The 27,164-nt window shown below is 39.3% G+C and overlaps 2 protein-coding genes across 2 annotated transcripts; both read left to right on the top strand.

Annotated features, from left to right (window-relative positions):
• Positions 1-1,126: 1,126 nt before the first annotated feature.
• LOC140824190 (uncharacterized) lies at positions 1,127-10,218 on the top strand. Its single transcript, XM_073185786.1, has 2 exons — positions 1,127-1,554; positions 10,122-10,218. Exons 1-2 carry the CDS (start codon positions 1,127-1,129, stop codon positions 10,216-10,218), a joined length of 525 nt encoding a protein of 174 aa, XP_073041887.1.
• Positions 10,219-16,081: 5,863 nt separating this feature from the next.
• On the top strand, positions 16,082-25,173 carry LOC140824189 (uncharacterized). The gene is made up of 2 exons (XM_073185785.1): positions 16,082-16,509; positions 25,077-25,173. Exons 1-2 carry the CDS (start codon positions 16,082-16,084, stop codon positions 25,171-25,173), a joined length of 525 nt encoding a protein of 174 aa, XP_073041886.1.
• Positions 25,174-27,164: the final 1,991 nt, after the last annotated feature.

Genomic DNA, 27,164 nt, shown 5'->3' with positions numbered 1-27,164 from the left:
AGGCTGGCCGAGAACATCGTCGTAGAGATCATGACGGAAGATGTCACCGAGATGATGATGAAAGGAGATTAGAATGCTGATGTTGCTGAATCTTGGGTCGATATCATGGAGAAGTGTTTTTGAGTGTCGCAATATGACGAGGATGAGAAGATGGAGGTAGCCGATTTCATGATCCAAGGAAAAGCTAAAAATGGTGGAAACCTGTTTCTGCCATTCTGTTTCAGCAGCATTGGCAGATTCGTTGGGAACATTTCCTTCAGGCCTTCATCTATCATCAATTTCCGCCAGCTCTTTGCCATGAGAAGGAGATGGAACTATTGACCATTAAGAAAAGAGATTCAAGCATTGAGGATTACCAAAAGCGTTTTATGTATCTGTTGCCGTACACTCCTCACATCAGTGAGAGTTCAGCAGCAAAATATCTCACTTTTTGAATGGTTTGAACCAGGAGATTTTTGATCGGGTTTCTGTCTATGATGATCCTACTTCGTACGAAGGATTAGTGAATCGTTGTCGTCAAGCCGAGATCAGTATTGCTAGGAGGAAGGCTAAGCAAGCTAGCAAAAGTTCTTGTTCGTTGGGACCAAGGGGTCAGCCTTTCAAGAAGTCTGTATTTTCTTCTTCTTCTTGTTCTGGAGGGGTGCACAGCTTTGGTAGGAAAAAGCTGCAATGTTTCCACTGCGGAGGAAATCACAAGACGGAAAATTGTCAAAAAGTAAAAGGTGCTTGTTTCAATTGTGGTGGTTTTGGTCACATGAAGAGGGAATGCCCTAATTTCGAGAATCAGAGTGGAGGCAGAGTTTCTATTACAGGGTCTTATAATGGAAAACAGTCTGAGACCACTGTGCAATAAAAATGTTTTCCTGCTCAAGGTTCTCTTCGTGGATGAATATCACAAGGATCTCAGCAACGCCCATGAGTTGAGGGGCAAGTGTTTGCCCTAAACCAAGAACAAGCTGAGAAGCAAACCGATAGAGTCAATGCAAATAATTTTCTTTTATGTCTTATTCCTGCATATATATTAATTGACACTAGGGATTCGCATTCATTCATAGCATCAATGTTTGTTAAGAAGCATAAACTACCCTACGTGTCATTAGATGTTTTGATGTTGGTGTATACACCGATGGGAAAAGAGGTTTTAGCTAAACGACTTGTAGTAGACTGTTTGTTAGAGTTTGAGGGAAAATACTTGTCTGCCAATTTGATGATATTGGCTATGGAAGATTTCGAATGTATTATGGGAATCGACCTATTGACTAAGTATAGGGCGACTGTAGATTTTTATCAACGTCTTTTTCATTTTCGTCCAGAAGGAGACGAGAATTGGTTCTTCTTCGGTGAGGGAGCTCGACCTCCAATGCCAGTAGTGTCTGCTGTAAAGGCACAACAGGCTTTAGCGAAAGGAGGAGAAGGATACCTCATTTATGCTGTTGACGTATCAAAGAGTGTAATCGACGTGAAGAACATTCCAGTTGTCGATGAAATTCCTGATGTTTTTCCCGATGAAATTCCTGGATTTCCTCCAGAGAGGGAAGTGGATGCGGAGATAGAGTTTGTAGCAAGAACCGCACCTATCTCTAGAGCACCTTATAGATTGGCGCCAACAGAGATGAAAGAGTTGAAACAACATTTACAAGATCTTCTTGACAAGGGGTACATTAGACCCAGTGTGTCTCCTTGGAGAGCACCAGTGTTGTTCGTTAAAAAGAAGGATGAGTTTATGCGACTTTGCATATATTATCGACAGTTGAATAGAGTAACAGTCAAGAATAAATATTTGTTACCACGGACTGATGATTTTTATGATCAACTACAAGGGACTTCAGTGTACTCGAAGATCGATTAACGGTCTGGGTATCATCAACTTCGAGTTTATCAACGTGATATCCCTAAGACTGCATTTCGAACAAGGTATGGGCATTATGAGTTTCTAGTGATGCCATTTGGTTTGATGAATACTCCAGCAGTATTTATGGATTTGATGAACCGAGTATTCCAAGAGTATCTTGACAAGTTAGTCATGTTCTTTATTGATGATATACTGGTATACTCTCGTAGCCTTAAAGAGCATGCACAACATTTAAGGATTGTGTTGCTAACCTTAAGGAATCACCAACTGTATGCTAAATTGGACAAGTGCTAGTTTTGGCTCGACAGAGTTGTCTTCTTGGGACATGTCATATCCAAAGATGGGATATCAGTGGATCCTAGCATGATCGAAGAAGTGTCGAGTTGGGCACGACCGGAATCAGCTCAAGAGATAAGATGTTTTCTAGGTTTGGCACGTTATTACCAGAGATTCATCTCAGGATATTCTCAGATTGCCAAACCATTGACACAACTGACGTGTAAGAATGTGCAGTTCAAATGGACACATGATTGTGAAAATAGTTTCAATGAACTGCGTCAACGTTTGACAACTGCATCAGTTTTAGCTCTGCCATTTGGATCAAGAGGGTACGTTGTGTACGCTGATGCATCATTTAAAGGACTTGGGTGCGTTTTAACCTAGGATGGTCATGTTATTGCATATGCATCCAGAAAGTTGAAGAAGCATGAAGAGAATTATCCAGTTCATGATATGGAATTGGCAGCGATTGTGTTTGCTTTGAAGATCTTGCGACATTATCTCTACGGAGAGAGATTTGAGATCTTTACAGATCACAAGAGTTAAAGGATTATGATTCCGAAATCAAGTATCATCCAGGATCGGCGAATCTTACAGCTGATGCTCTTAGTCGCAAGGTGAGATTATCTGCATTACAGACAGGTTTCATATCAAGTATAATCCAAGATTGTTTTTCTATGGAATTTCGCTTCCGTCATAAGAATGAATGGAACACATTCGAGTAATGAGCATTTTATCTAAACTACTATTGTATGCCAAAATCAGAGAAGCTCAGTTTTCTGATCCGAAGGTGAAAAAGTTAGCAAGGTTACTAATGAAGACAACACTTCTGGCTTTGCGTTCCAAACAGATGGAACATTGTGTCTGTCAGGAAGAATCGTAGTTCGAGAAAATTATAAATTTAGAAACAAGATTTTATCTGAAGATCATTGGCGTAAATTGAGTATCTACCCTGGAAGCATGAAAATGTATAAGGATTTGAAGACCAAGTTTTGGTCGAAAGGTATGAAGAAAAGTGTTTATCAGTTTGTAGCCAAGTTTTTGGTTTGTTAGAAAGTGAAAGCTGAACATCGACGACCAGGAAGATTACTTCAAAACCTTCCTATCCCTGAGTGGAAGTGGGAGCATGTAACGATGGATTTTGTCACCCACTTGCCGTTGTCTTATAAGAATTGTGATGCAATTTGGGTTTTTGTGGATCGACTGACTAAGTCAGCACATTTCATTCCGTATAGTCGGGAATATAATTTCGATCGCAAGGCAAGACTATACATCCAAGATATTCTTAAATATCATGGTGTTCCAACAAGTATAGTCAGTGACAGAGATCCACGCTTTACCTCAAGGTTCTGGGGAAGTTTTAAAAAAGCATTGGGAACGACATTGAGTCTGATTATCGTCTATCATCCAGAGACCGATGGTCAGTGTGAGAGGACTATTCAGACACTTGAGGACATGTTGTGTGCTTGTGCTTTTGATTTTGGACCATCAAGGCATGATCATCTGCCGCTTGTGGAGATTTCATATAACAATAGCTACCACAGCAGCATTGGTATGGCTCCGTTCGAAGCATTTTATGGTAGACTTTGTCTTACTCAATTGTTTTGAGACGAAATAGGAGAACGACAATTGCAAGGACCTGAATTAGTGTAACAAGCGATTGACCAAGTGGAATTGATTAAGAAGAGAATTAAAACTTCACAAGATCATCAATCGAGTTACACGAATACTAAGCATAGACCTCTACAGTTTCAGTCAGGGGAAAAAGTTTTCCTTAAAGTTTCACCATTCCGAAAGGTGATGAGATTTGGACTCGAGGGAAAATTAGCCCGAAGATTCATCGGAGCTTTTGACATCTTGGAATGTCTTGTAAATTTGGCGTATCGATTGGCTTTACCGCCGTATCGGTCCAGCATTCATAATGTCTTTCATGTATCGTTACTACGACGGTATGTAGTAGATGAATCGCACGTTCTTGGTCCGACAAATGTTCAACTTGAAGAAGACTGGACTGATGTCGAGCAGCCGCTTTTAATCCTGGGTAGGAAAGAGAAAAAGCTCAGAAACAAGATCATTCCATTTGTTCTAGTTCAATGGCAATGCCGAGGTACTGCAGAAGCGACTTGGGAGTTAGAGAGTCGTATGCGCTCAGAGTATCCACATTTGTTTTGAGTTGTATTTTATTCAGTTGTATTGTACTTCAGTTTTGATTTCGAAGACGAAATCTTTGTAAGGAGGGGAGGATGTAATGACCCGAATCCTTGTTTTGAATGAAGTATTAATTAAGATATAATTAATGAGTTGTTAATTAAGTATTATTAAGGAATTGATAATTCAAGAACAAGCTGTTGGATCCACCGAATTTAAAAAAGGATAACCCGATCTACTTCAGATTACATTATCTCGAGAAATCCAACTAGACAAATGAGATTCTGACACATGCCAGAAAAGATTGATTCAGATTTTCTGAAATAGTGCGGATGCAGCCTATTAATGGAAGCTGAATTCTTTTGTTTCCTACACTGCATTCTTTAAAGAGAGTTCTAGCCATATATCTTAGTTTCTAGTCAGTTTCTAGGGCACTTTGGTGTCAGGAAGTTTCGGAGCTAGTGTCGACTCAAGGAGGAGTTGGTGAACTGAGATCGAGACATCATCAGCGGGCTGAAGACGGACGCAGGTATAATTCTAAAGCCTTAAATAGTGATTTAAGGATCATTATGTAGAACCTTGTAGCATGTTTGATCTGGTTTGTTAGTGATTTCATTATGTTGGTATTGTCTAGGTTCAAAGCTTTCTGTCAGATTGTTTTAGTGAGTTACGTGATGTACTGACTGAGATATCCAAGTGTAGTATACTCTTACTGAAAGGGGATCAGTTACGGTGCCCAGATGCACAACGGAAGTTTCAAAAATCATATTTTCATAGCATGAAAACCGAGCACCCTACCATAGTGTGTAGCAAATACGAAAACAAACATGTCATATATAGAGTGTTTAAGAAATATACCTATCAATCTCTTAAGATTGATGATGGCTCCAACTAATATGTTAAACACCTAGCTCTTGAATGGTAGACTAATCTACAAGCCTTCCTTGAGCACTCCTTGCTCAAAATCAAGCTCACCACCAACAAGCTAAATCCACCTTACACTTGCACTAGAAAATGTAAGGCACTTTTCTTTGAAAAGAGTGTGCTATCCTCAAAAATTTGAAGAAGCAAAATGAGAGTAATTTTTAATCTAAAATTTCGGCCAATGTGAGTTAGGAGAGAAGGGGATGAAACTTTCTTGGTGCTTGAAAAAGTGATAAAGTGCATAAGTATGCCATGCATTGTTTAATGAAGAAGTTGCCTCCAACCCTTCACCTCTCTTGCACTTTTTTTACTTGGGCTTTTAACAATTACAAAGCCCATGGACTTTTATTTAAATGTCTCAAACAAATTTGAGACATATTAAACCTTAGTTGAATTTTACTCAAGTCCACTATTTGAATAATTATTTCTAATTGGGCTCTACAAGGACCAATGTTTTTTAATTAATTCAACACTTGAACTAATTTAATTATTTGAACTTTACTAGGTCCACTAATGTTTAATTAATTCAACACTTGAATTAATTTAATTTAGTCCATACTAATGTTTACGAAAATTACAATTTTAATTACATTATTTATTTGGCTAATTTTTAATTTAGGAACACTTCCACAAATTAAAAGTTACATTCCCCTTATAGAATTCATACTTCTACATTTTCTTGTGCCTATAAACTCTTTTATAAGCCGTTCAACACATTGAATTATTTTACTTCTCAACGGGATCTAGAAAGTTAGCACTTGTGTGGCCCTCAATGGTTCATTGATACAACTACCAGTGGGTTCAGATCTCCATGTGATTCGGGACTTAACATGTCCTTATATGAGCATACCCCAATTGCTCTATTCTTACTTATCAACTTCTTGATAATAAGAACGTCAGAACTCAAGTCTGATAGCACACAACCAATCATGTTAAACGCCTAGCAGCATCGCTTACATGATTCCCTAGGTATCAAATGATAGTGCCTGCAAGAACCATTCTATTATGGTTAGCGTACATTATGGTTCCTTAATGTCATATATCCCGATCGATTCGACAACAATTGGTATATCGAGAGCTGTTAAAGAATCGATACTATGTGTCATGTCATAGTTGCATCGATGGTATAACCTAAGAAACCCCTTTCTTAATTACCATCATACTCTGATTAGATATTTCGTACTACATACACATAGGATATCCATACCCGAAGGTAAGTGGTAAATGCATCGACAAAACATCCAACCTTGTCATCTGATGACCCCATTTGGGTCAGTAAACAAGTAAAATTGCAATGCTAGCCTATAAAGTCTCAATGTTGTCCCGAGTCATAAGGACTGATGGTGTACAACCATAAACTAGGACCCTTCCACTTGATAAATAAGAACCACTTGGAAATCCTTTATGGAGGGTTGTTCAGTGAACTCTACTAGGAGCACCTATCTACATGCTCGTGCATCACAATGTCCCCTACCAATGAAACATGGTACTAACATCGCAGAGACTAGTCTCAAATTTGAGCGGCCTATATCCTTCTTAGCGGTGGCTGAATTGACTAAGAACTATTTAGAATTTATAGTATTCCAAATATGAGTGTCATGATACTCATCATATGAGCATCTCATATTATTTCTATTATTTGTATATTCAAAGACTTTATCTATGCGACTAGCATGGATATACAGATAAAGATGTATCAAAACAATAATTTCAAATATTATTAAAATAAAGATTGTTTATACATAGAGTTTCAACATGAACCCTCGGCAAACACTTGGCTTGCCAACATATGCTTCAAACCCATCGATTGGCGATACTTCTCAAATAATGGTCCAGGTAAAGGCTTAGTTAGTGGATCAACAACATTATTTGCGGAGCCAACTTTGTCAATCAACACTTCTCTTTTTTCCACAATCTCTCGCAGGATGTGGTACTTTCTCAATACATGTTTGGATTTCTGATGAGACCTTGGCTCCTTTGCTTGATCTATGGCTCTCGTGTTGTCACAAAACACTAGGGCAGGAGCAACTCCATTGGGAATGACGCCCAACTCTTGGACGAAATTCCTTATCCAAACAGCCTCCTTTGCTACAGCTGATGCAACAATGTATTCTGCCTCAATGGTGGAATCTGCAGTACTGTCTTGCTCGGAACTCTTCCAAGAGACAGCAGCACCATTGAGCATGAATACGAACCCAGAGATTGACTTCGAGTTATCGATATCACTTTGGAAGCTAGAGTCGGTATAGCCTTCCAATTTCAGTTCTCCACCACCATAGACCAAGAACAACTTATTGGTATTTCACAAATACTTGAGGATGTCTTTCACAGCTTTCCATTGTGGAAGACCAGGGTTCGATTGATATATACTCACTACAATTAGTGCAAAAGCCACATCAGGATGTGTAGATATCATCCCATACATGATGCTACCAATTGTAGATGAATACAGAATGCGTGTATGTGGACTGGGTGAGACCAATCAATCTTTTTGATCTATCTCCTAGATCTTTATTCCTAATACAAAAGATGTTTCACCCAAGTTCTGGATCGAGAACTTATTTGCTAACCATATTTTATATAACGGCCTAAAAATCCTTACTTGGAAAATTTGCGGAAAATTTAAAATTTTTCTTTTAAAAGTAATTGAATTGCTTCATACGCAAAATAGACCGTTAAATAAAGTGTAATGTTTAAAAATGGAAGCGGAAGAAATTAATGTTTGCGAAATAACAATTGAAAATTTATCCAACAATAGCTAAAAATGTTCGAGCAATAATAATAAATGCTGAAAAGTGAGGTCCTCGGGTTCGACCACTGCCGACCCAAGCTAGCTCACTGGTCCCCGCCCTCGGCCCCGACATCATCAGTACCTACAACAATCAAGTCTAGTGAGCCTAAAGACTCAACATGCATATATCGTAAATAACGAGTAGATAATATAGTAAAATTTTGCATGGGATAAAAATATCATGTCATGACGCATAACGTAAAAGTGTCGTGTCATGATTAATTATAATACGTGCATAACTGAACTGAAAATATCATGGTAAAATGTTTGCTCCTTGGAGCCCTGTACTGAAATAGCATGTAATAAATTTTCCTGGTGAGATTATGGTCTACGCAAGTGGCCCCTGCACTGAAACTGACCGGTAACTGGCGACCGGATAATAAAATGCTCCCATGACCGGTAACTGGCGACCGGGTAAAATAGTAAATGTCTGATCAGACTGTAGCCACAGTATACAAGGTGAAACAAACTCAACTGACCGGTGACTGGCGACCGGACCAGTAACTGGCGACCGGATTAAGCAATAATCCCATGATAGTGTAATGGCCACAAGCAATATCGCATAATCTAAAAAATGAACATTTTATATTTTTGCACGTAATATAATTAAATGGCACAATTAAATATCCTATAATAATTTACTGCTTGGATTGGATCGCTCCCAGGCTCGCTGCAACCTAAATATGCCATGAAAAATATGCAATAGATTTATGGGACCAAACTATGCAATAACATTTGAAAATGTGACAATTACACCGAACGACTTCGTATTTAATCATGACTCCGAACCAACCCGAGCCAACACTGAAACGTTATTTAGTCATGATTAAAATACGCTTAAAATGATGAATTAATGCTCCTAAGATGATTCAAGTCGAAATCTAGGTGAATGGAGGCCAAAACAAGAAACGCTCTTTCGAGAGTCAACTTGGCACATCGCACCGTAAATTCTCGTACGACCTCAAAAATGAACCGAATTACGAACGGTCAAAAACATGACCTTCCTAACTCAATGAGGCACTGTTCAGTCCAAGGCCATAGGATAAAAGCCGACCGCGAACTCGAACGAGCCACTAAACCGACACAGCAAGTTGCTGTCCAAAAATACAGCAACCGTGCTTTGGTTTGCTTGCGTGGTTTGCGAGGCTAATGGCCATTGGGGCTTGAACGACCGACCAAAACCTCTTACCAACATCCCAAGGAATGATTCAACCATGGCTAAGCACTTTAGACCAGCCACAATTCGAAATATTCCAGCCACAACCGAGAAGATTCACCCGAGAGCAGCTTTGCATGCGCGTGTGGTGTTTTGCTTTGCTTGCTGTCTCGACTCGTTCCAGTGGCCATTTGGTTGACCATGGCACGATCTAGACATCTTGGGGTATGGTATGAACCGTGGCTAAGGGCCATAGGCCAACCAAGATCCACCCCAACCCACCAAGACCGAAACTCATATGCTGTACCAAGGAAGGGCCGAAATGGGGAAAGGGGCTGTTCTTGCGTTTGATTTAAAAACCGATGCACCATGGACCAAGCCACCAAAAGGGCGACTTAGTCACGTCTTAGAAATGCTAGGGAAGTGATCTAACCATGGCTATAGGCCCTTAGGGCAGCCAAGATCATATCCTTTCCCCTTGACAGCAAAACCGAAATTTTGAGACACAAAAATGGCACCAATGGAAAGCTGCTGTAATTTTCGAATTCCAGCAAGCATGGGGACTGAAATAATGGACTAAAGTGATCCTAATCCATCCTAGAACATGTCTAGATGTCTCCTTGGGAGCCTGGGGTCGAGCCAATCACCTGAATATACAAAAACAAGCAAAACCGTGAAGCTGCATCATGAAATTCGAAAATCTGCATGTGATGTTTTCTAAAGGTTCTGATGTATTTCGGTTTATGGCTATCAAAACATGACCATGTAATGAAAATAAATGATATTAGGACTTGATTGAAGAGTCAAGGAAGAATATATGCATGACTGGTTTCGTTTTGAAAGAAAACGAACGAAACGACGACGACGCGGCGCGGAGGAGTGGTGCGATCTAGCTACCTTGTTTGCTACCGATTTTCTTTCTTGTTTCTAGCTATAAAACCCACGGTTTTCACTCTGAAAAATGCTCTCAGGTTTCGCTGGGGAGGGGGAGGAAGTGATGGTTATGGGAGTGAGGGGATGGTTGCAAATTTAATGGAAGCAATGCATGACTTGGTCTCCAACTTTTGAATTTGAATTTTGGTTTGATAATAAATCTTCATGGGGGAATGAGATGGCCGATTTTCTCACTTCTAATCTAGACTAGGATAATACTCATTAATTAATTAATTAAGGTGGATCAAGAATTAAAAGATTAGTAGGCTAACCCAACAAAGAATGGGTCAAAGGTGAGTTGGCAAGTCCTTGTTTAATCTACTAAGGGGGGTGTGGCCGAAATCTATAATAAAATGAAGGGAGAAATTGTTGATTATTTACTAAATTTATAATCCTTAAAAGCCTCACCTATCTTTTAATTAATTTAGTGAACTAACTCCTTAATTAAAGAACTTAAATAACTTTATTTCCTATTCACCTCACGTAATTAAATTAAATCCTCAAACCTCCTTTTTAACTTCAATGAACTTACTTGCTAGCTAAAATAAATCCTGGAAATGTCTTTTGAATCTTAAATTTTTATCTCTAAACTCCAACTCCAGTCGGGCCTCACTGAATTAACTGAAATGATAAAAATCAAACTATTGCATAATATAATCAACTTAAGGAAAAATCATTTAAATACTCATGAAAAAAATAAATTTAATTTAAAATACTAGAATTATGCATGACTTATACGTAGACTGATTTACGGGTTCTACATCAGCGAACTCACATACCACTGGCAAATCAGCCATTGATGGACTCGATTTCATTACATCAACTGAATAAACAAAGAATCCCTCCGCTCCTTTCTGTAACAATTGAGTCATAGATAATACGGATATCAAAGGAATTCTGGATCTAGAACCCTTACCGTAGAATTTCCACTCATCAGCCATATCTGGTCTGAATCGTAAAATCTTGTGGAATCAATCAACAGTAGCTCTGTACTTGGTCAGCACATCAATACCAATAATATAGTCAAAATCAGACAATCCAAGTATAATACAATCTAACTCAATCTCATGCCCGTCATACTGTAGTATACAATGTTTCACAGAATTCACTGATATCAAATCTGTCCCCAAAGGAGAAGAAACAGACACTACAGCAGATAAAGACTCAACAGGCAATGCATGACTCAATGCAAATCTTTCAGATATAAATGTATGAGAAGCACCTGTATCAATCAATACGTAAGCAGGAATACCACATAAGGAACAGTTACCTGCAACAACGTCATCTGGTGCTTCCTGAGCCTGCTTCTCTGTCAAAGCAAATACTCTGGCCTGCTGTCTAGGAGGCTGGCTAACTGTCTGGCTTCCTCCTGGCCTCTGTGTGACTGAGATGGTGCTGGATGAGTGGCAGCAGCAGCAATGGTGGAAAGATAGATTTTCTGAAAGCCAGAGGGAAACAATTTAAGAAGTCTGGCAGCAGTTCTTCTAGCTCTAGTGGTTCCAAACAGAGTTATACCGGAGCTTACTGCAGAACTTTCGGAGGGATACATCCCACAGAGCAATGCCAAGGAGTGCTTGGTAGTTGCCATATCTGCAGATAGCAGGGACATTTTGCCAGAGTATGTCCACAGCGGGGTTCCCAAAGATCCCAGGGAGCCGAATCATCAGGATCAGCAGCACAGACTGATAGACGATCAGATGATGTTCATATTTTCAAATCATATCAAAACGTAGTAAAACTTACGTCCAGTTGAAGTCCTTGTCGACAGGAACACAGTATGGAAGTCAGATTGAAATTCTGACAGGCTGATCTTTCACAAACTTCAATCTACGATTCAATGAATTGAAATTCTTTCAAAAGTTCCCCTCGGTTTTCCTTTTCTTAATACAAAGAAGGAATAAAACTTATATATATATATATATATATATTTATATATATATATATATATATATATATATCATGCATGTGAGGGGCAAATGGCTTTATCTTTGCAAAACATGTCTCGCGTATAAGCGCGTACATCATTCGCGCATATGCGTGAGACCTACTGGTCTCGGCATCAATTTAGTCGGCAGCTCGCGCATATGCGCGCCCTTCGTCCGCGCATATGCGCGAGGTTCTCTGGAATTGCATTTATCTTCCCGCACAGCTCGCGCATATGCGCGCACTTACTTCGCGCATATGCGCGAGGTCTTCTGTCCATTTCGCGCATGTGCGCGCATCATGTCGCGCATATGCGTGAATGGTACTGTCCTCGCACACCATTATCACATGTAATCTCATTTCATGTCTTGGTTGGCCCCTTCATAATCATATCAGATCATAAACAAATAATCGCAATTTAATAGCGAATAAACCTCGGGCATTACATCCTTGGCGCGAAGAACGATCACAAATACGAAGAGCGATGGATTTTGGGATGGAGACGACACTTCGGATTTTTGTCTCGTGTTCGCTCCTACTCTCTTGTCTAGATTCTCTGTAAAAACAGCGTCCCTATATTCCGAACCCTCGGTTGCCTTTTATTTCCATGTATGGGCGGTGAGTCGAAGCCCATTTAATCTTTCCTCGCTGCCATTAGCGTTGCGGCGCTGATTAAGTAGCGCCTAGGTGCCAGTGGTTTGCTCTTGTAGGAGCCGCGACGCTTGTTCTTAGCGCTTAGGCGCTTATCCTTCGGCAATGAGGCGCCGCGGTGCTTCTTGGGCAGCGCCTAGGCGCTTTTCCTTCGTATAAATGAGCACTGCGGCTATCGTATATCGCAGTTTCACGCTCAAAGATACCTTTGATTTCTCTAAACCATCAACTAGTTGTTTATCCCCTGCACGACACAAAAACAACAAAAACATGCGGAATTTTGTATGAAACCAACATAGATCAAATGGATTAACATATAAATTAAGTGCAATTCTCGCACCTATCATGAACACTAATCTTCTAGTCTCATTTTCTTGCGTGTAGAACTTGAACATTTGTAGGAAATTGTTCCCTAGCAAAATGTCACCTCCTGTATCATGAAAATAAATCGGTGGCGTTTTTACCTTATACCAAGGTGTTTGTCCAGCACCTCCGATCATAATTTCATTCATCTTAATCCCCTTACATAAGATTAAGATTCTTCTGGAAAAATCTCTTCCAGCAATCTTTGGTAATTCTTCTTCCAAATTATTTTGAAAAACTCCTCTTTTTGTTGTACATATTCCAGCACCTGAATCAATATAAGCAGAAAAATACTCTGCCTTATATTGTTCATATAACATTCCTATTGGAATGTATATCGAGAATGTGCTTGTGATCATTGGATTTTCCACATTCTATCATCTGCCATAAACTCCATTCCATACTCTAGACATTTCCAATGTTTGTGTTCCTCGAGAAACTCTAGTCCAAGAACCAGTCGGTCTAATTCTTTGTAATGACACAAATCCTTGTTTTGAATGAAGTATTAATTAAGAGATAATTAATGAGTTGTTAATTAAGTATTATTAAGGAATTTATAATTCGAGATCAAACTTTTGGGAGCCACCGAATTTAAAAAAGGGATAACCTGATCTACTTCAAATTACTTTATCTCGAGAAATCCAACTAGACAAATGAGATTCTGATATGTGGCAGATAATATTGATTTGGATATTCTGAAATAGTCCAGATGCAGCCAATAAATGGAAGCTGAATTCTTTTGTTTCCTACACCGCATTCTTCACAGAGAGTTCTAGCCATATACCTTAGTTTCTAGGGCACTTTGATGTCGAGAAGTTTCGGAGCTAGTGTCGACTCGAGGAGGAGTCGGTGAACTTAGATTGAGACATTCAACAGCGGGCTGACGACGGATGCAGGTATAATTCTAAAGCTTTAAATAGTGATTTAAGGATCATTAGGGAAAACCTTGTAGCATATTTGATCTGGTTTGTTAGTGATTTTATTATTTTGGTATTGTCTAGGTTCAGTGCTTTCTGTCAGATTGTTTTAGTGAGGTAATTGATGTACTGACTAAGATATGCAAGCTTAGTATACACTCTTATATGCTGCATATTTATCTGTTGCATGATACATGTTTTACTGTTTTTGCATATTATGCATGACATATCATGTTGAGCCTGTTATATTTTGAGATATACCTCGTTTGTTGGGGCCACTCATCCCTATTCTATATTGTGGACGATGGGGCATCGAGAGCTACAGTGTTCGACCGGACCCGCAGGCTCTGATGACCTGGACCTTGTATGTCCACGTCTTGATGATGAGTGTGGGAGCCAAAACATTCCTAGGGCAGATCAAAGACTACACACTTAGGCGACTCTAGAATTAGCATGAGATTCTTGACTTGATAATTGATTTCCGAGCATATTGCATTTCGCATGCATCATATCAATTTGTATAGTCGTACATTCTCGTATTGGCTGATTGTTGCTCACATCCTTGTTTTTATCTTCGGCACCCCATTCCTCGGAGCAGGTCTTAGGTTGGACGGTTCGAACGACCAGGGCAGTGGCTAGAGCAGTTGGGTTTTCGGTGGTGATCCAGTGGAGGTTTTCTGTGGTTTATCGTTTTCTCGTTCAGAATTATGTTTTTCGTTATGGTTTTATTAATGATTAAGACTGCTGTTATTGTTTTGTTTTTGTTTGGGTTGTAAGATGATTAAGTGTTTGGTTTCCACTGTTTAATTGTTGTTATTAAGATTAATGTTGCATGTTTATTAGTCTATTTAATAGTGGGGTAAGGGAGCTACATTTGGTGGTATCAGAGCATGCAAAGATTTTTGGGACATTAGTAATTCTGTTATGAGGATTGAGAGGTTGATTTTAGTTTCCTTTCAGATGTCAGGAGATGGAACCAGTCACAAAAGGGTGGGACATGTCCGTTATGGCGACGATGAGGCTGGCCGAGAACATCGTCGTAGAGATCATGACGGAAGATGTCACCGAGATGATGATGAAAGGAGATTAGAATGCTGATGTTGCTGAATCTTGGGTCGATATCATGGAGAAGTGTTTTTGAGTGTCGCAATATGACGAGGATGAGAAGATGGAGGTAGCCGATTTCATGATCCAAGGAAAAGCTAAAAATGGTGGAAACCTGTTTCTGCCATTCTGTTTCAGCAGCATTGGCAGATTCGTTGGGAACATTTCCTTCAGGCCTTCATCTATCATCAATTTCCGCCATCTCTTTGCCATGAGAAGGAGATGGAACTATTGACCATTAAGAAAAGAGATTCAAGCATTGAGGATTACCAAAAGCGTTTTATGTATCTGTTGCCGTACACTCCTCACATCAGTGAGAGTTCAGCAGCAAAATATCTCACTTTTTGAATGGTTTGAACCAGGAGATTTTTGATCGGGTTTCTGTCTATGATGATCCTACTTCGTACGAAGGATTAGTGAATCGTTGTCGTCAAGCCGAGATCAGTATTGCTAGGAGGAAGGCTAAGCAAGCTAGCAAAAGTTCTTGTTCGTTGGGACCAAGGGGTCAGCCTTTCAAGAAGTCTGTATTTTCTTCTTCTTCTTGTTCTGGAGGGGTGCACAGCTTTGGTAGGAAAAAGCTGCAATGTTTCCACTGCGGAGGAAATCACAAGACGGAAAATTGTCAAAAAGTAAAAGGTGCTTGTTTCAATTGTGGTGGTTTTGGTCACATGAAGAGGGAATGCCCTAATTTCGAGAATCAGAGTGGAGGCAGAGTTTCTATTACAGGGTCTTATAATGGAAAACAGTCTGAGACCACTGTGCAATAAAAATGTTTTCCTGCTCAAGGTTCTCTTCGTGGATGAATATCACAAGGATCTCAGCAACGCCCATGAGTTGAGGGGCAAGTGTTTGCCCTAAACCAAGAACAAGCTGAGAAGCAAACCGATAGAGTCAATGCAAATAATTTTCTTTTATGTCTTATTCCTGCATATATATTAATTGACACTAGGGATTCGCATTCATTCATAGCATCAATGTTTGTTAAGAAGCATAAACTACCCTACGTGTCATTAGATGTTTTGATGTTGGTGTATACACCGATGGGAAAAGAGGTTTTAGCTAAACGACTTGTAGTAGACTGTTTGTTAGAGTTTGAGGGAAAATACTTGTCTGCCAATTTGATGATATTGGCTATGGAAGATTTCGAATGTATTATGGGAATCGACCTATTGACTAAGTATAGGGCGACTGTAGATTTTTATCAACGTCTTTTTCATTTTCGTCCAGAAGGAGACGAGAATTGGTTCTTCTTCGGTGAGGGAGCTCGACCTCCAATGCCAGTAGTGTCTGCTGTAAAGGCACAACAGGCTTTAGCGAAAGGAGGAGAAGGATACCTCATTTATGCTGTTGACGTATCAAAGAGTGTAATCGACGTGAAGAACATTCCAGTTGTCGATGAAATTCCTGATGTTTTTCCCGATGAAATTCCTGGATTTCCTCCAGAGAGGGAAGTGGATGCGGAGATAGAGTTTGTAGCAAGAACCGCACCTATCTCTAGAGCGCCTTATAGATTGGCACCAACAGAGATGAAAGAGTTGAAACAACATTTACAAGATCTTCTTGACAAGGGGTACATTAGACCCAGTGTGTCTCCTTGGAGAGCACCAGTGTTGTTCGTTAAAAAGAAGGATGAGTTTATGCGACTTTGCATATATTATCGACAGTTGAATAGAGTAACAGTCAAGAATAAATATTTGTTACCACGGACTGATGATTTTTATGATCAACTACAAGGGACTTCAGTGTACTCGAAGATCGATTAACGGTCTGGGTATCATCAACTTCGAGTTTATCAACGTGATATCCCTAAGACTGCATTTCGAACAAGGTATGGGCATTATGAGTTTCTAGTGATGCCATTTGGTTTGATGAATACTCCAGCAGTATTTATGGATTTGATGAACCGAGTATTCGAAGAGTATCTTGACAAGTTAGTCATGTTCTTTATTGATGATATACTGGTATACTCTCGTAGCCTTAAAGAGCATGCACAACATTTAAGGATTGTGTTGCTAACCTTAAGGAATCACCAACTGTATGCTAAATTGGACAAGTGCTAGTTTTGGCTCGACAGAGTTGTCTTCTTGGGACATGTCATATCCAAAGATGGGATATCAGTGGATCCTAGCATGATCGAAGAAGTGTCGAGTTGGGCACGACCGGAATCAGCTCAAGAGATAAGATGTTTTCTAGGTTTGGCACGTTATTACCAGAGATTCATCTCAGGATATTCTCAGATTGCCAAACCATTGACACAACTGACGTGTAAGAATGTGCAGTTCAAATGGACACATGATTGTGAAAATAGTTTCAATGAACTGCGTCAACGTTTGACAACTGCATCAGTTTTAGCTCTGCCATTTGGATCAAGAGGGTACGTTGTGTACGCTGATGCATCATTTAAAGGACTTGGGTGCGTTTTAACCTAGGATGGTCATGTTATTGCATATGCATCCAGAAAGTTGAAGAAGCATGAAGAGAATTATCCAGTTCATGATATGGAATTGGCAGCGATTGTGTTTGCTTTGAAGATCTTGCGACATTATCTCTACGGAGAGAGATTTGAGATCTTTACAGATCACAAGAGTTAAAGGATTATGATTCCGAAATCAAGTATCATCCAGGATCGGCGAATCTTACAGCTGATGCTCTTAGTCGCAAGGTGAGATTATCTGCATTACAGACAGGTTTCATATCAAGTATAATCCAAGATTGTTTTTCTATGGAATTTCGCTTCCGTCATAAGAATGAATGGAACACATTCGAGTAATGAGCATTTTATCTAAACTACTATTGTATGCCAAAATCAGAGAAGCTCAGTTTTCTGATCCGAAGGTGAAAAAGTTAGCAAGGTTACTAATGAAGACAACACTTCTGGCTTTGCGTTCCAAACAGATGGAACATTGTGTCTGTCAGGAAGAATCGTAGTTCGAGAAAATTATAAATTTAGAAACAAGATTTTATCTGAAGATCATTGGCGTAAATTGAGTATCTACCCTGGAAGCATGAAAATGTATAAGGATTTGAAGACCAAGTTTTGGTCGAAAGGTATGAAGAAAAGTGTTTATCAGTTTGTAGCCAAGTTTTTGGTTTGTTAGAAAGTGAAAGCTGAACATCGACGACCAGGAAGATTACTTCAAAACCTTCCTATCCCTGAGTGGAAGTAGGAGCATGTAACGATGGATTTTGTCACCCACTTGCCGTTGTCTTATAAGAATTGTGATGCAATTTGGGTTTTTGTGGATCGACTGACTAAGTCAGCACATTTCATTCCGTATAGTCGGGAATATAATTTCGATCGCAAGGCAAGACTATACATCCAAGATATTCTTAAATATCATGGTGTTCCAACAAGTATAGTCAGTGACAGAGATCCACGCTTTACCTCAAGGTTCTGGGGAAGTTTTAAAAAAGCATTGGGAACGACATTGAGTCTGATTATCATCTATCATCCAGAGACCGATGGTCAGTGTGAGAGGACTATTCAGACACTTGAGGACATGTTGTGTGCTTGTGCTTTTGATTTTGGACCATCAAGGCATGATCATCTGCCGCTTGTGGAGATTTCATATAACAATAGCTACCACAGCAGCATTGGTATGGCTCCGTTCGAAGCATTTTATGGTAGACTTTGTCTTACTCAATTGTTTTGAGACGAATAGGAGAACGACAATTGCAAGGACCTGAATTAGTGTAACAAGCGATTGACCAAGTGGAATTGATTAAGAAGAGAATTAAAACTTCACAAGATCATCAATCGAGTTACACGAATACTAAGCATAGACCTCTACAGTTTCAGTCAGGGGAAAAAGTTTTCCTTAAAGTTTCACCATTCCGAAAGGTGATGAGATTTGGACTCGAGGGAAAATTAGCCCGAAGATTCATCGGAGCTTTTGACATCTTGGAATGTCTTGTAAATTTGGCGTATCGATTGGCTTTACCGCCGTATCGGTCCAGCATTCATAATGTCTTTCATGTATCGTTACTACGACGGTATGTAGTAGATGAATCGCACGTTCTTGGTCCGACAAATGTTCAACTTGAAGAAGACTGGACTGATGTCGAGCAGCCGCTTTTAATCCTGGGTAGGAAAGAGAAAAAGCTCAGAAACAAGATCATTCCATTTGTTCTAGTTCAATGGCAATGCCGAGGTACTGCAGAAGCGACTTGGGAGTTAGAGAGTCGTATGCGCTCAGAGTATCCACATTTGTTTTGAGTTGTATTTTATTCAGTTGTATTGTACTTCAGTTTTGATTTCGAAGACGAAATCTTTGTAAGGAGGGGAGGATGTAATGACCCGAATCCTTGTTTTGAATGAAGTATTAATTAAGATATAATTAATGAGTTGTTAATTAAGTATTATTAAGGAATTGATAATTCAAGAACAAGCTGTTGGATCCACCGAATTTAAAAAAGGATAACCCGATCTACTTCAGATTACATTATCTCGAGAAATCCAACTAGACAAATGAGATTCTGACACATGCCAGAAAAGATTGATTCAGATTTTCTGAAATAGTGCGGATGCAGCCTATTAATGGAAGCTGAATTCTTTTGTTTCCTACACCGCATTCTTTAAAGAGAGTTCTAGCCATATATCTTAGTTTCTAGTCAGTTTCTAGGGCACTTTGGTGTCAGGAAGTTTCGGAGCTAGTGTCGACTCAAGGAGGAGTTGGTGAACTGAGATCGAGACATCATCAGCGGGCTGAAGACGGACGCAGGTATAATTCTAAAGCCTTAAATAGTGATTTAAGGATCATTATGTAGAACCTTGTAGCATGTTTGATCTGGTTTGTTAGTGATTTCATTATGTTGGTATTGTCTAGGTTCAAAGCTTTCTGTCAGATTGTTTTAGTGAGTTACGTGATGTACTGACTGAGATATCCAAGTGTAGTATACTCTTACTGAAAGGGGATCAGTTACGGTGCCCAGATGCACAACGGAAGTTTCAAAAATCATATTTTCATAGCATGAAAACCGAGCACCCTACCATAGTGTGTAGCAAATACGAAAACAAACATGTCATATATAGAGTGTTTAAGAAATATACCTATCAATCTCTTAAGATTGATGATGGCTCCAACTAATATGTTAAACACCTAGCTCTTGAATGGTAGACTAATCTACAAGCCTTCCTTGAGCACTCCTTGCTCAAAATCAAGCTCACCACCAACAAGCTAAATCCACCTTACACTTGCACTAGAAAATGTAAGGCACTTTTCTTTGAAAAGAGTGTGCTATCCTCAAAAATTTGAAGAAGCAAAATGAGAGTAATTTTTAATCTAAAATTTCGGCCAATGTGAGTTAGGAGAGAAGGGGATGAAACTTTCTTGGTGCTTGAAAAAGTGATAAAGTGCATAAGTATGCCATGCATTGTTTAATGAAGAAGTTGCCTCCAACCCTTCACCTCTCTTGCACTTTTTTTACTTGGGCTTTTAACAATTACAAAGCCCATGGACTTTTATTTAAATGTCTCAAACAAATTTGAGACATATTAAACCTTAGTTGAATTTTACTCAAGTCCACTATTTGAATAATTATTTCTAATTGGGCTCTACAAGGACCAATGTTTTTTAATTAATTCAACACTTGAACTAATTTAATTATTTGAACTTTACTAGGTCCACTAATGTTTAATTAATTCAACACTTGAATTAATTTAATTTAGTCCATACTAATGTTTACGAAAATTACAATTTTAATTACATTATTTATTTGGCTAATTTTTAATTTAGGAACACTTCCACAAATTAAAAGTTACATTCCCCTTATAGAAGTCATACTTCTACATTTTCTTGTGCCTATAAACTCTTTTATAAGCCGTTCAACACATTGAATTATTTTACTTCTCAACGGGATCTAGAAAGTTAGCACTTGTGTGGCCCTTCAATGGTTCATTGATACAACTACCAGTGGGTTCAGATCTCCATGTGATTCGGGACTTAACATGTCCTTATATGAGCATACCCCAATTGCTCTATTCTTACTTATCAACTTCTTGATAATAAGAACGTCAGAACTCAAGTCTGATAGCACACAACCAATCATGTTAAACGCCTAGCAGCATCGCTTACATGATTCCCTAGGTATCAAATGATAGTGCCTGCAAGAACCATTCTATTATGTTTAGCGTACATTATGGTTCCTTAATGTCATATATCCCGATCGATTCGACAACAATTGGTATATGGAGAGCTGTTAAAGAATCGATACTATGTGTCATGTCATAGTTGCATCGATGGTATAACCTAAGAAACCCCTTTCTTAATTACCATCATACTCTGATTAGATATTTCGTACTACATACACATAGGATATCCATACCCGAAGGTAAGTGGTAAATGCATCGACAAAACATCCAACCTTGTCATCTGATGACCCCATTTGGGTCAGTAAACAAGTAAAATTGCAATGCTAGCCTATAAAGTCTCAATGTTGTCCCGAGTCATAAGGACTGATGGTGTACAACCATAAACTAGGACCCTTCCACTTGATAAATAAGAACCACTTGGAAATCCTTTATGGAGGGTTGTTCAGTGAACTCTACTAGGAGCACCTATCTACATGCTCGTGCATCACAATGTCCCCTACCAATGAAACATGGTACTAACATCGCAGAGACTAGTCTCAAATTTGAGCGGCCTATATCCTTCTTAGCGGTGGCTGAATTGACTAAGAACTATTTAGAATTTATAGTATTCCAAATATGAGTGTCATGATACTCATCATATGAGCATCTCATATTATTTCTATTATTTGTATATTCAAAGACTTTATCTATGCGACTAGCATGGATATACAGATAAAGATGTATCAAAACAATAATTTCAAATATTATTAAAATAAAGATTGTTTATACATAGAGTTTCAACATGAACCCTCGGCAAACACTTGGCTTGCCAACATATGCTTCAAACCCATCGATTGGCGATACTTCTCAAATAATGGTCCAGGTAAAGGCTTAGTTAGTGGATCAACAACATTATTTGCGGAGCCAACTTTGTCAATCAACACTTCTCTTTTTTCCACAATCTCTCGCAGGATGTGGTACTTTCTCAATACATGTTTGGATTTCTGATGAGACCTTGGCTCCTTTGCTTGATCTATGGCTCTCGTGTTGTCACAAAACACTAGGGCAGGAGCAACTCCATTGGGAATGACGCCCAACTCTTGGACGAAATTCCTTATCCAAACAGCCTCCTTTGCTACAGCTGATGCAACAATGTATTCTGCCTCAATGGTGGAATCTGCAGTACTGTCTTGCTCGGAACTCTTCCAAGAGACAACAGCACCATTGAGCATGAATACGAACCCAGAGATTGACTTCGAGTTATCGATATCACTTTGGAAGCTAGAGTCGGTATAGCCTTCCAATTTCAGTTCTCCACCACCATAGACCAAGAACAACTTATTGGTATTTCACAAATACTTGAGGATGTCTTTCACAGCTTTCCATTGTGGAAGACCAGGGTTCGATTGATATATACTCACTACAATTAGTGCAAAAGCCACATCAGGATGTGTAGATATCATCCCATACATGATGCTACCAATTGTAGATGAATACAGAATGCGTGTATGTGGACTGGGTGAGACCAATCAATCTTTTTGATCTATCTCCTAGATCTTTATTCCTAATACAAAAGATGTTTCACCCAAGTTCTGGATCGAGAACTTATTTGCTAACCATATTTTATATAACGGCCTAAAAATCCTTACTTGGAAAATTTGCGGAAAATTTAAAATTTTTCTTTTAAAAGTAATTGAATTGCTTCATACGCAAAATAGACCGTTAAATAAAGTGTAATGTTTAAAAATGGAAGCGGAAGAAATTAATGTTTGCGAAATAACAATTGAAAATTTATCCAACAATAGCTAAAAATGTTCGAGCAATAATAATAAATGCTGAAAAGTGAGGTCCTCGGGTTCGACCACTGCCGACCCAAGCTAGCTCACTGGTCCCCGCCCTCGGCCCCGACATCATCAGTACCTACAACAATCAAGTCTAGTGAGCCTAAAGACTCAACATGCATATATCGTAAATAACGAGTAGATAATATAGTAAAATTTTGCATGGGATAAAAATATCATGTCATGACGCATAACGTAAAAGTGTCGTGTCATGATTAATTATAATACGTGCATAACTGAACTGAAAATATCATGGTAAAATGTTTGCTCCTTGGAGCCCTGTACTGAAATAGCATGTAATAAATTTTCCTGGTGAGATTATGGTCTACGCAAGTGGCCCCTGCACTGAAACTGACCGGTAACTGGCGACCGGATAATAAAATGCTCCCATGACCGGTAACTGGCGACCGGGTAAAATAGTAAATGTCTGATCAGACTGTAGCCACAGTATACAAGGTGAAACAAACTCAACTGACCGGTGACTGGCGACCGGACCAGTAACTGGCGACCGGATTAAGCAATAATCCCATGATAGTGTAATGGCCACAAGCAATATCGCATAATCTAAAAAATGAACATTTTATATTTTTGCACGTAATATAATTAAATGGCACAATTAAATATCCTATAATAATTTACTGCTTGGATTGGATCGCTCCCAGGCTCGCTGCAACCTAAATATGCCATGAAAAATATGCAATAGATTTATGGGACCAAACTATGCAATAACATTTGAAAATGTGACAATTACACCGAACGACTTCGTATTTAATCATGACTCCGAACCAACCCGAGCCAACACTGAAACGTTATTTAGTCATGATTAAAATACGCTTAAAATGATGAATTAATGCTCCTAAGATGATTCAAGTCGAAATCTTGGTGAATGGAGGCCAAAACAAGAAACGCTCTTTCGAGAGTCAACTTGGCACATCGCACCGTAAATTCTCGTACGACCTCAAAAATGAACCGAATTACGAACGGTCAAAAACATGACCTTCCTAACTCAATGAGGCACTGTTCAGTCCAAGGCCATAGGATAAAAGCCGACCGCGAACTCGAACGAGCCACTAAACCGACACAGCAAGTTGCTGTCCAAAAATACAGCAACCGTGCTTTGGTTTGCTTGCGTGGTTTGCGAGGCTAATGGCCATTGGGGCTTGAACGACCGACCAAAACCTCTTACCAACATCCCAAGGAATGATTCAACCATGGCTAAGCACTTTAGACCAGCCACAATTTGAAATATTCCAGCCACAACCGAGAAGATTCACCCGAGAGCAGCTTTGCATGCGCGTGTGGTGTTTTGCTTTGCTTGCTGTCTCGACTCGTTCCAGTGGCCATTTGGTTGACCATGGCACGATCTAGACATCTTGGGGTATGGTATGAACCGTGGCTAAGGGCCATAGGCCAACCAAGATCCACCCCAACCCACCAAGACCGAAACTCATATGCTGTACCAAGGAAGGGCCGAAATGGGGAAAGGGGCTGTTCTTGCGTTTGATTTAAAAACCGATGCACCATGGACCAAGCCACCAAAAGGGCGACTTAGGCACGTCTTAGAAATGCTAGGGAAGTGATCTAACCATGGCTATAGGCCCTTAGGGCAGCCAAGATCATATCCTTTCCCCTTGACAGCAAAACCGAAATTTTGAGACACAAAAATGGCACCAATGGAAAGCTGCTGTAATTTTCGAATTCCAGCAAGCATGGGGACTGAAATAATGGACTAAAGTGATCCTAATCCATCCTAGAACATGTCTAGATGTCTCCTTGGGAGCCTGGGGTCGAGCCAATCACCTGAATATACAAAAACAAGCAAAACCGTGAAGCTGCATCATGAAATTCGAAAATCTGCATGTGATGTTTTCTAAAGGTTCTGATGTATTTCGGTTTATGGCTATCAAAACATGACCATGTAATGAAAATAAATGATATTAGGACTTGATTGAAGAGTCAAGGAAGAATATATGCATGACTGGTTTCGTTTTGAAAGAAAACGAACGAAACGACGACGACGCGGCGCGGAGGAGTGGTGCGATCTAGCTACCTTGTTTGCTACCGATTTTCTTTCTTGTTTCTAGCTATAAAACCCACGGTTTTCACTCTGAAAAATGCTCTCAGGTTTCGCTGGGGAGGGGGAGGAAGTGATGGTTATGGGAGTGAGGGGATGGTTGCAAATTTAATGGAAGCAATGCATGACTTGGGCTCCAACTTTTGAATTTGAATTTTGGTTTGATAATAAATCTTCATGGGGGAATGAGATGGCTGATTTTCTCACTTCTAATCTAGACTAGGATAATACTCATTAATTAATTAATTAAGGTGGATCAAGAATTAAAAGATTAGTAGGCTAACCCAACAAAGAATGGGTCAAAGGTGAGTTGGCAAGTCCTTGTTTAATCTACTAAGGGGGGTGTGGCCGAAATCTATAATAAAATGAAGGGAGAAATTGTTGATTATTTACTAAATTTATAATCCTTAAAAGCCTCACCTATCTTTTAATTAATTTAGTGAACTAACTCCTTAATTAAAGAACTTAAATAACTTTATTTCCTATTCACCTCACGTAATTAAATTAAATCTTCAAACCTCCTTTTTAACTTCAATGAACTTACTTGCTAGCTAAAATAAATCCTGGAAATGTCTTTTGAATCTTAAATTTTTATCTCTAAACTCCAATTCCAGTCCGACCTCACCGAAATAACTGAAAGAATAAAATTTAAACTGCTGCATGAAATAATTAACTTAAGGAAAAATCATTTAAATACTTATGAAATAAAATCATTTAAAATACTAGAATTATGCATGGCTTATAAGTAGTCTAAGTTACGGGTTCTACATTTTAGTTGCTTGCAACATCCCTACATCATTTTCAATGAGTAGAATGTCATCAAGATAAAGCACCAAGAATGTCACCGTACTCCCACTGACCTTCTTATACACACACGGTTCCTCAAGATTCTTAGTAAAACCAAACTCTTTGATTGTACTGTCAAATATGAGGTTCCAACTCTTGGATGCCTGCTTTAGACCATAAATAGATCTCTGAAGTTTGCATAACATATGCTCACTTCCGACAGATGTAAACTCTTCAGGTTGAGACATGTAAATCTCTTCCTTAATATCCCCATTAAGAAAGGATGTTTTGACATCCATCTGCCATATCTCATAGTCATATCATGTAGCTATGGCTGACAATATCCTTATAGACTTGAACATTGCAACTGGAGAAAAAGTTTTCTCAAAGTCAACTCCTTGTCTTTGAGTATATCTTTTTGCCAACAATCGCACCTTGAAAGTCAATACCTTCCCATCCACCCCAAGTTTCCTCTTGTAAATCAATTTACACCCTATGGGAACAGTTCCCTCAGGTGGATCCACATGATTCCACACTTGGTTCAAATGCATGGAATTCATCTCATATTCCATTGCTTCAAGCCACTTAGATAAATCGGCATCAGATAATGCTTCCTTGAAGGTCCTTGGATCACATCTGTGGTTATGCTCATCATGGCTCTCTTCAAGAATCAGACCACACCGCATAGGTGGTCTGGAGACTCTCTCGGATCTTCTAGGACCTTGTATCTCCTCTCTTGGCTCTTCGGGTGTGGGTTCTACAAATGTGGGTGTTTCTCGAACCTCTTCTAGTTCTATCATCTCCCCTTTTCTATCCAATAGAAATTCCTTTTCCAAGAAGGTTGCGTTCTTAGAAACAAACACCTTTGTTTTTTGGGGATGATAGAAATAATATCCAACTGAATTCCTTGGATATCCCACAAAGTAACATAAAATGGATCGACTATCCAATTTATCTCCCACTGCCTGCTCTACATAAGTACGGCATCCTCATATTCTAAGATAAGAATATTTGGGAAGCTTACCCATCCATATCTCATATGGAGTCTCATCAACTGCCTTTGAATTGACATTGTTCAACAACAGTGCCGCTGTCTCAAGCGCATATCCCCAAAAAGATGGCGGCAACTCCGTGAACCCCATCATAGACCGAACCATATCCATCAAAGTTCGGTTACGACACTTCGAAACACCACTCAACTGTGGTGTAGTTGGCGGATTCCACTGCGAGAGAACCCCGTTCTCCCTAAGTTACTCTTGGAACTTGGCACTCAAGTACTCACCACCTCGATCCGATAGAAGTGACATGATGCTTCGTCCCAACAATTTCTCTACTTCATTTCTGAATTCTTC

Source organism: Primulina eburnea, chromosome 2 (assembly GCF_022965805.1).
Source record: "Primulina eburnea isolate SZY01 chromosome 2, ASM2296580v1, whole genome shotgun sequence".
Lineage (NCBI taxonomy): Eukaryota > Viridiplantae > Streptophyta > Magnoliopsida > Lamiales > Gesneriaceae > Primulina > Primulina eburnea.
Note: the sequence above shows the minus strand (reverse complement) of the source record. Positions and strands in the feature narration are given on the sequence as shown.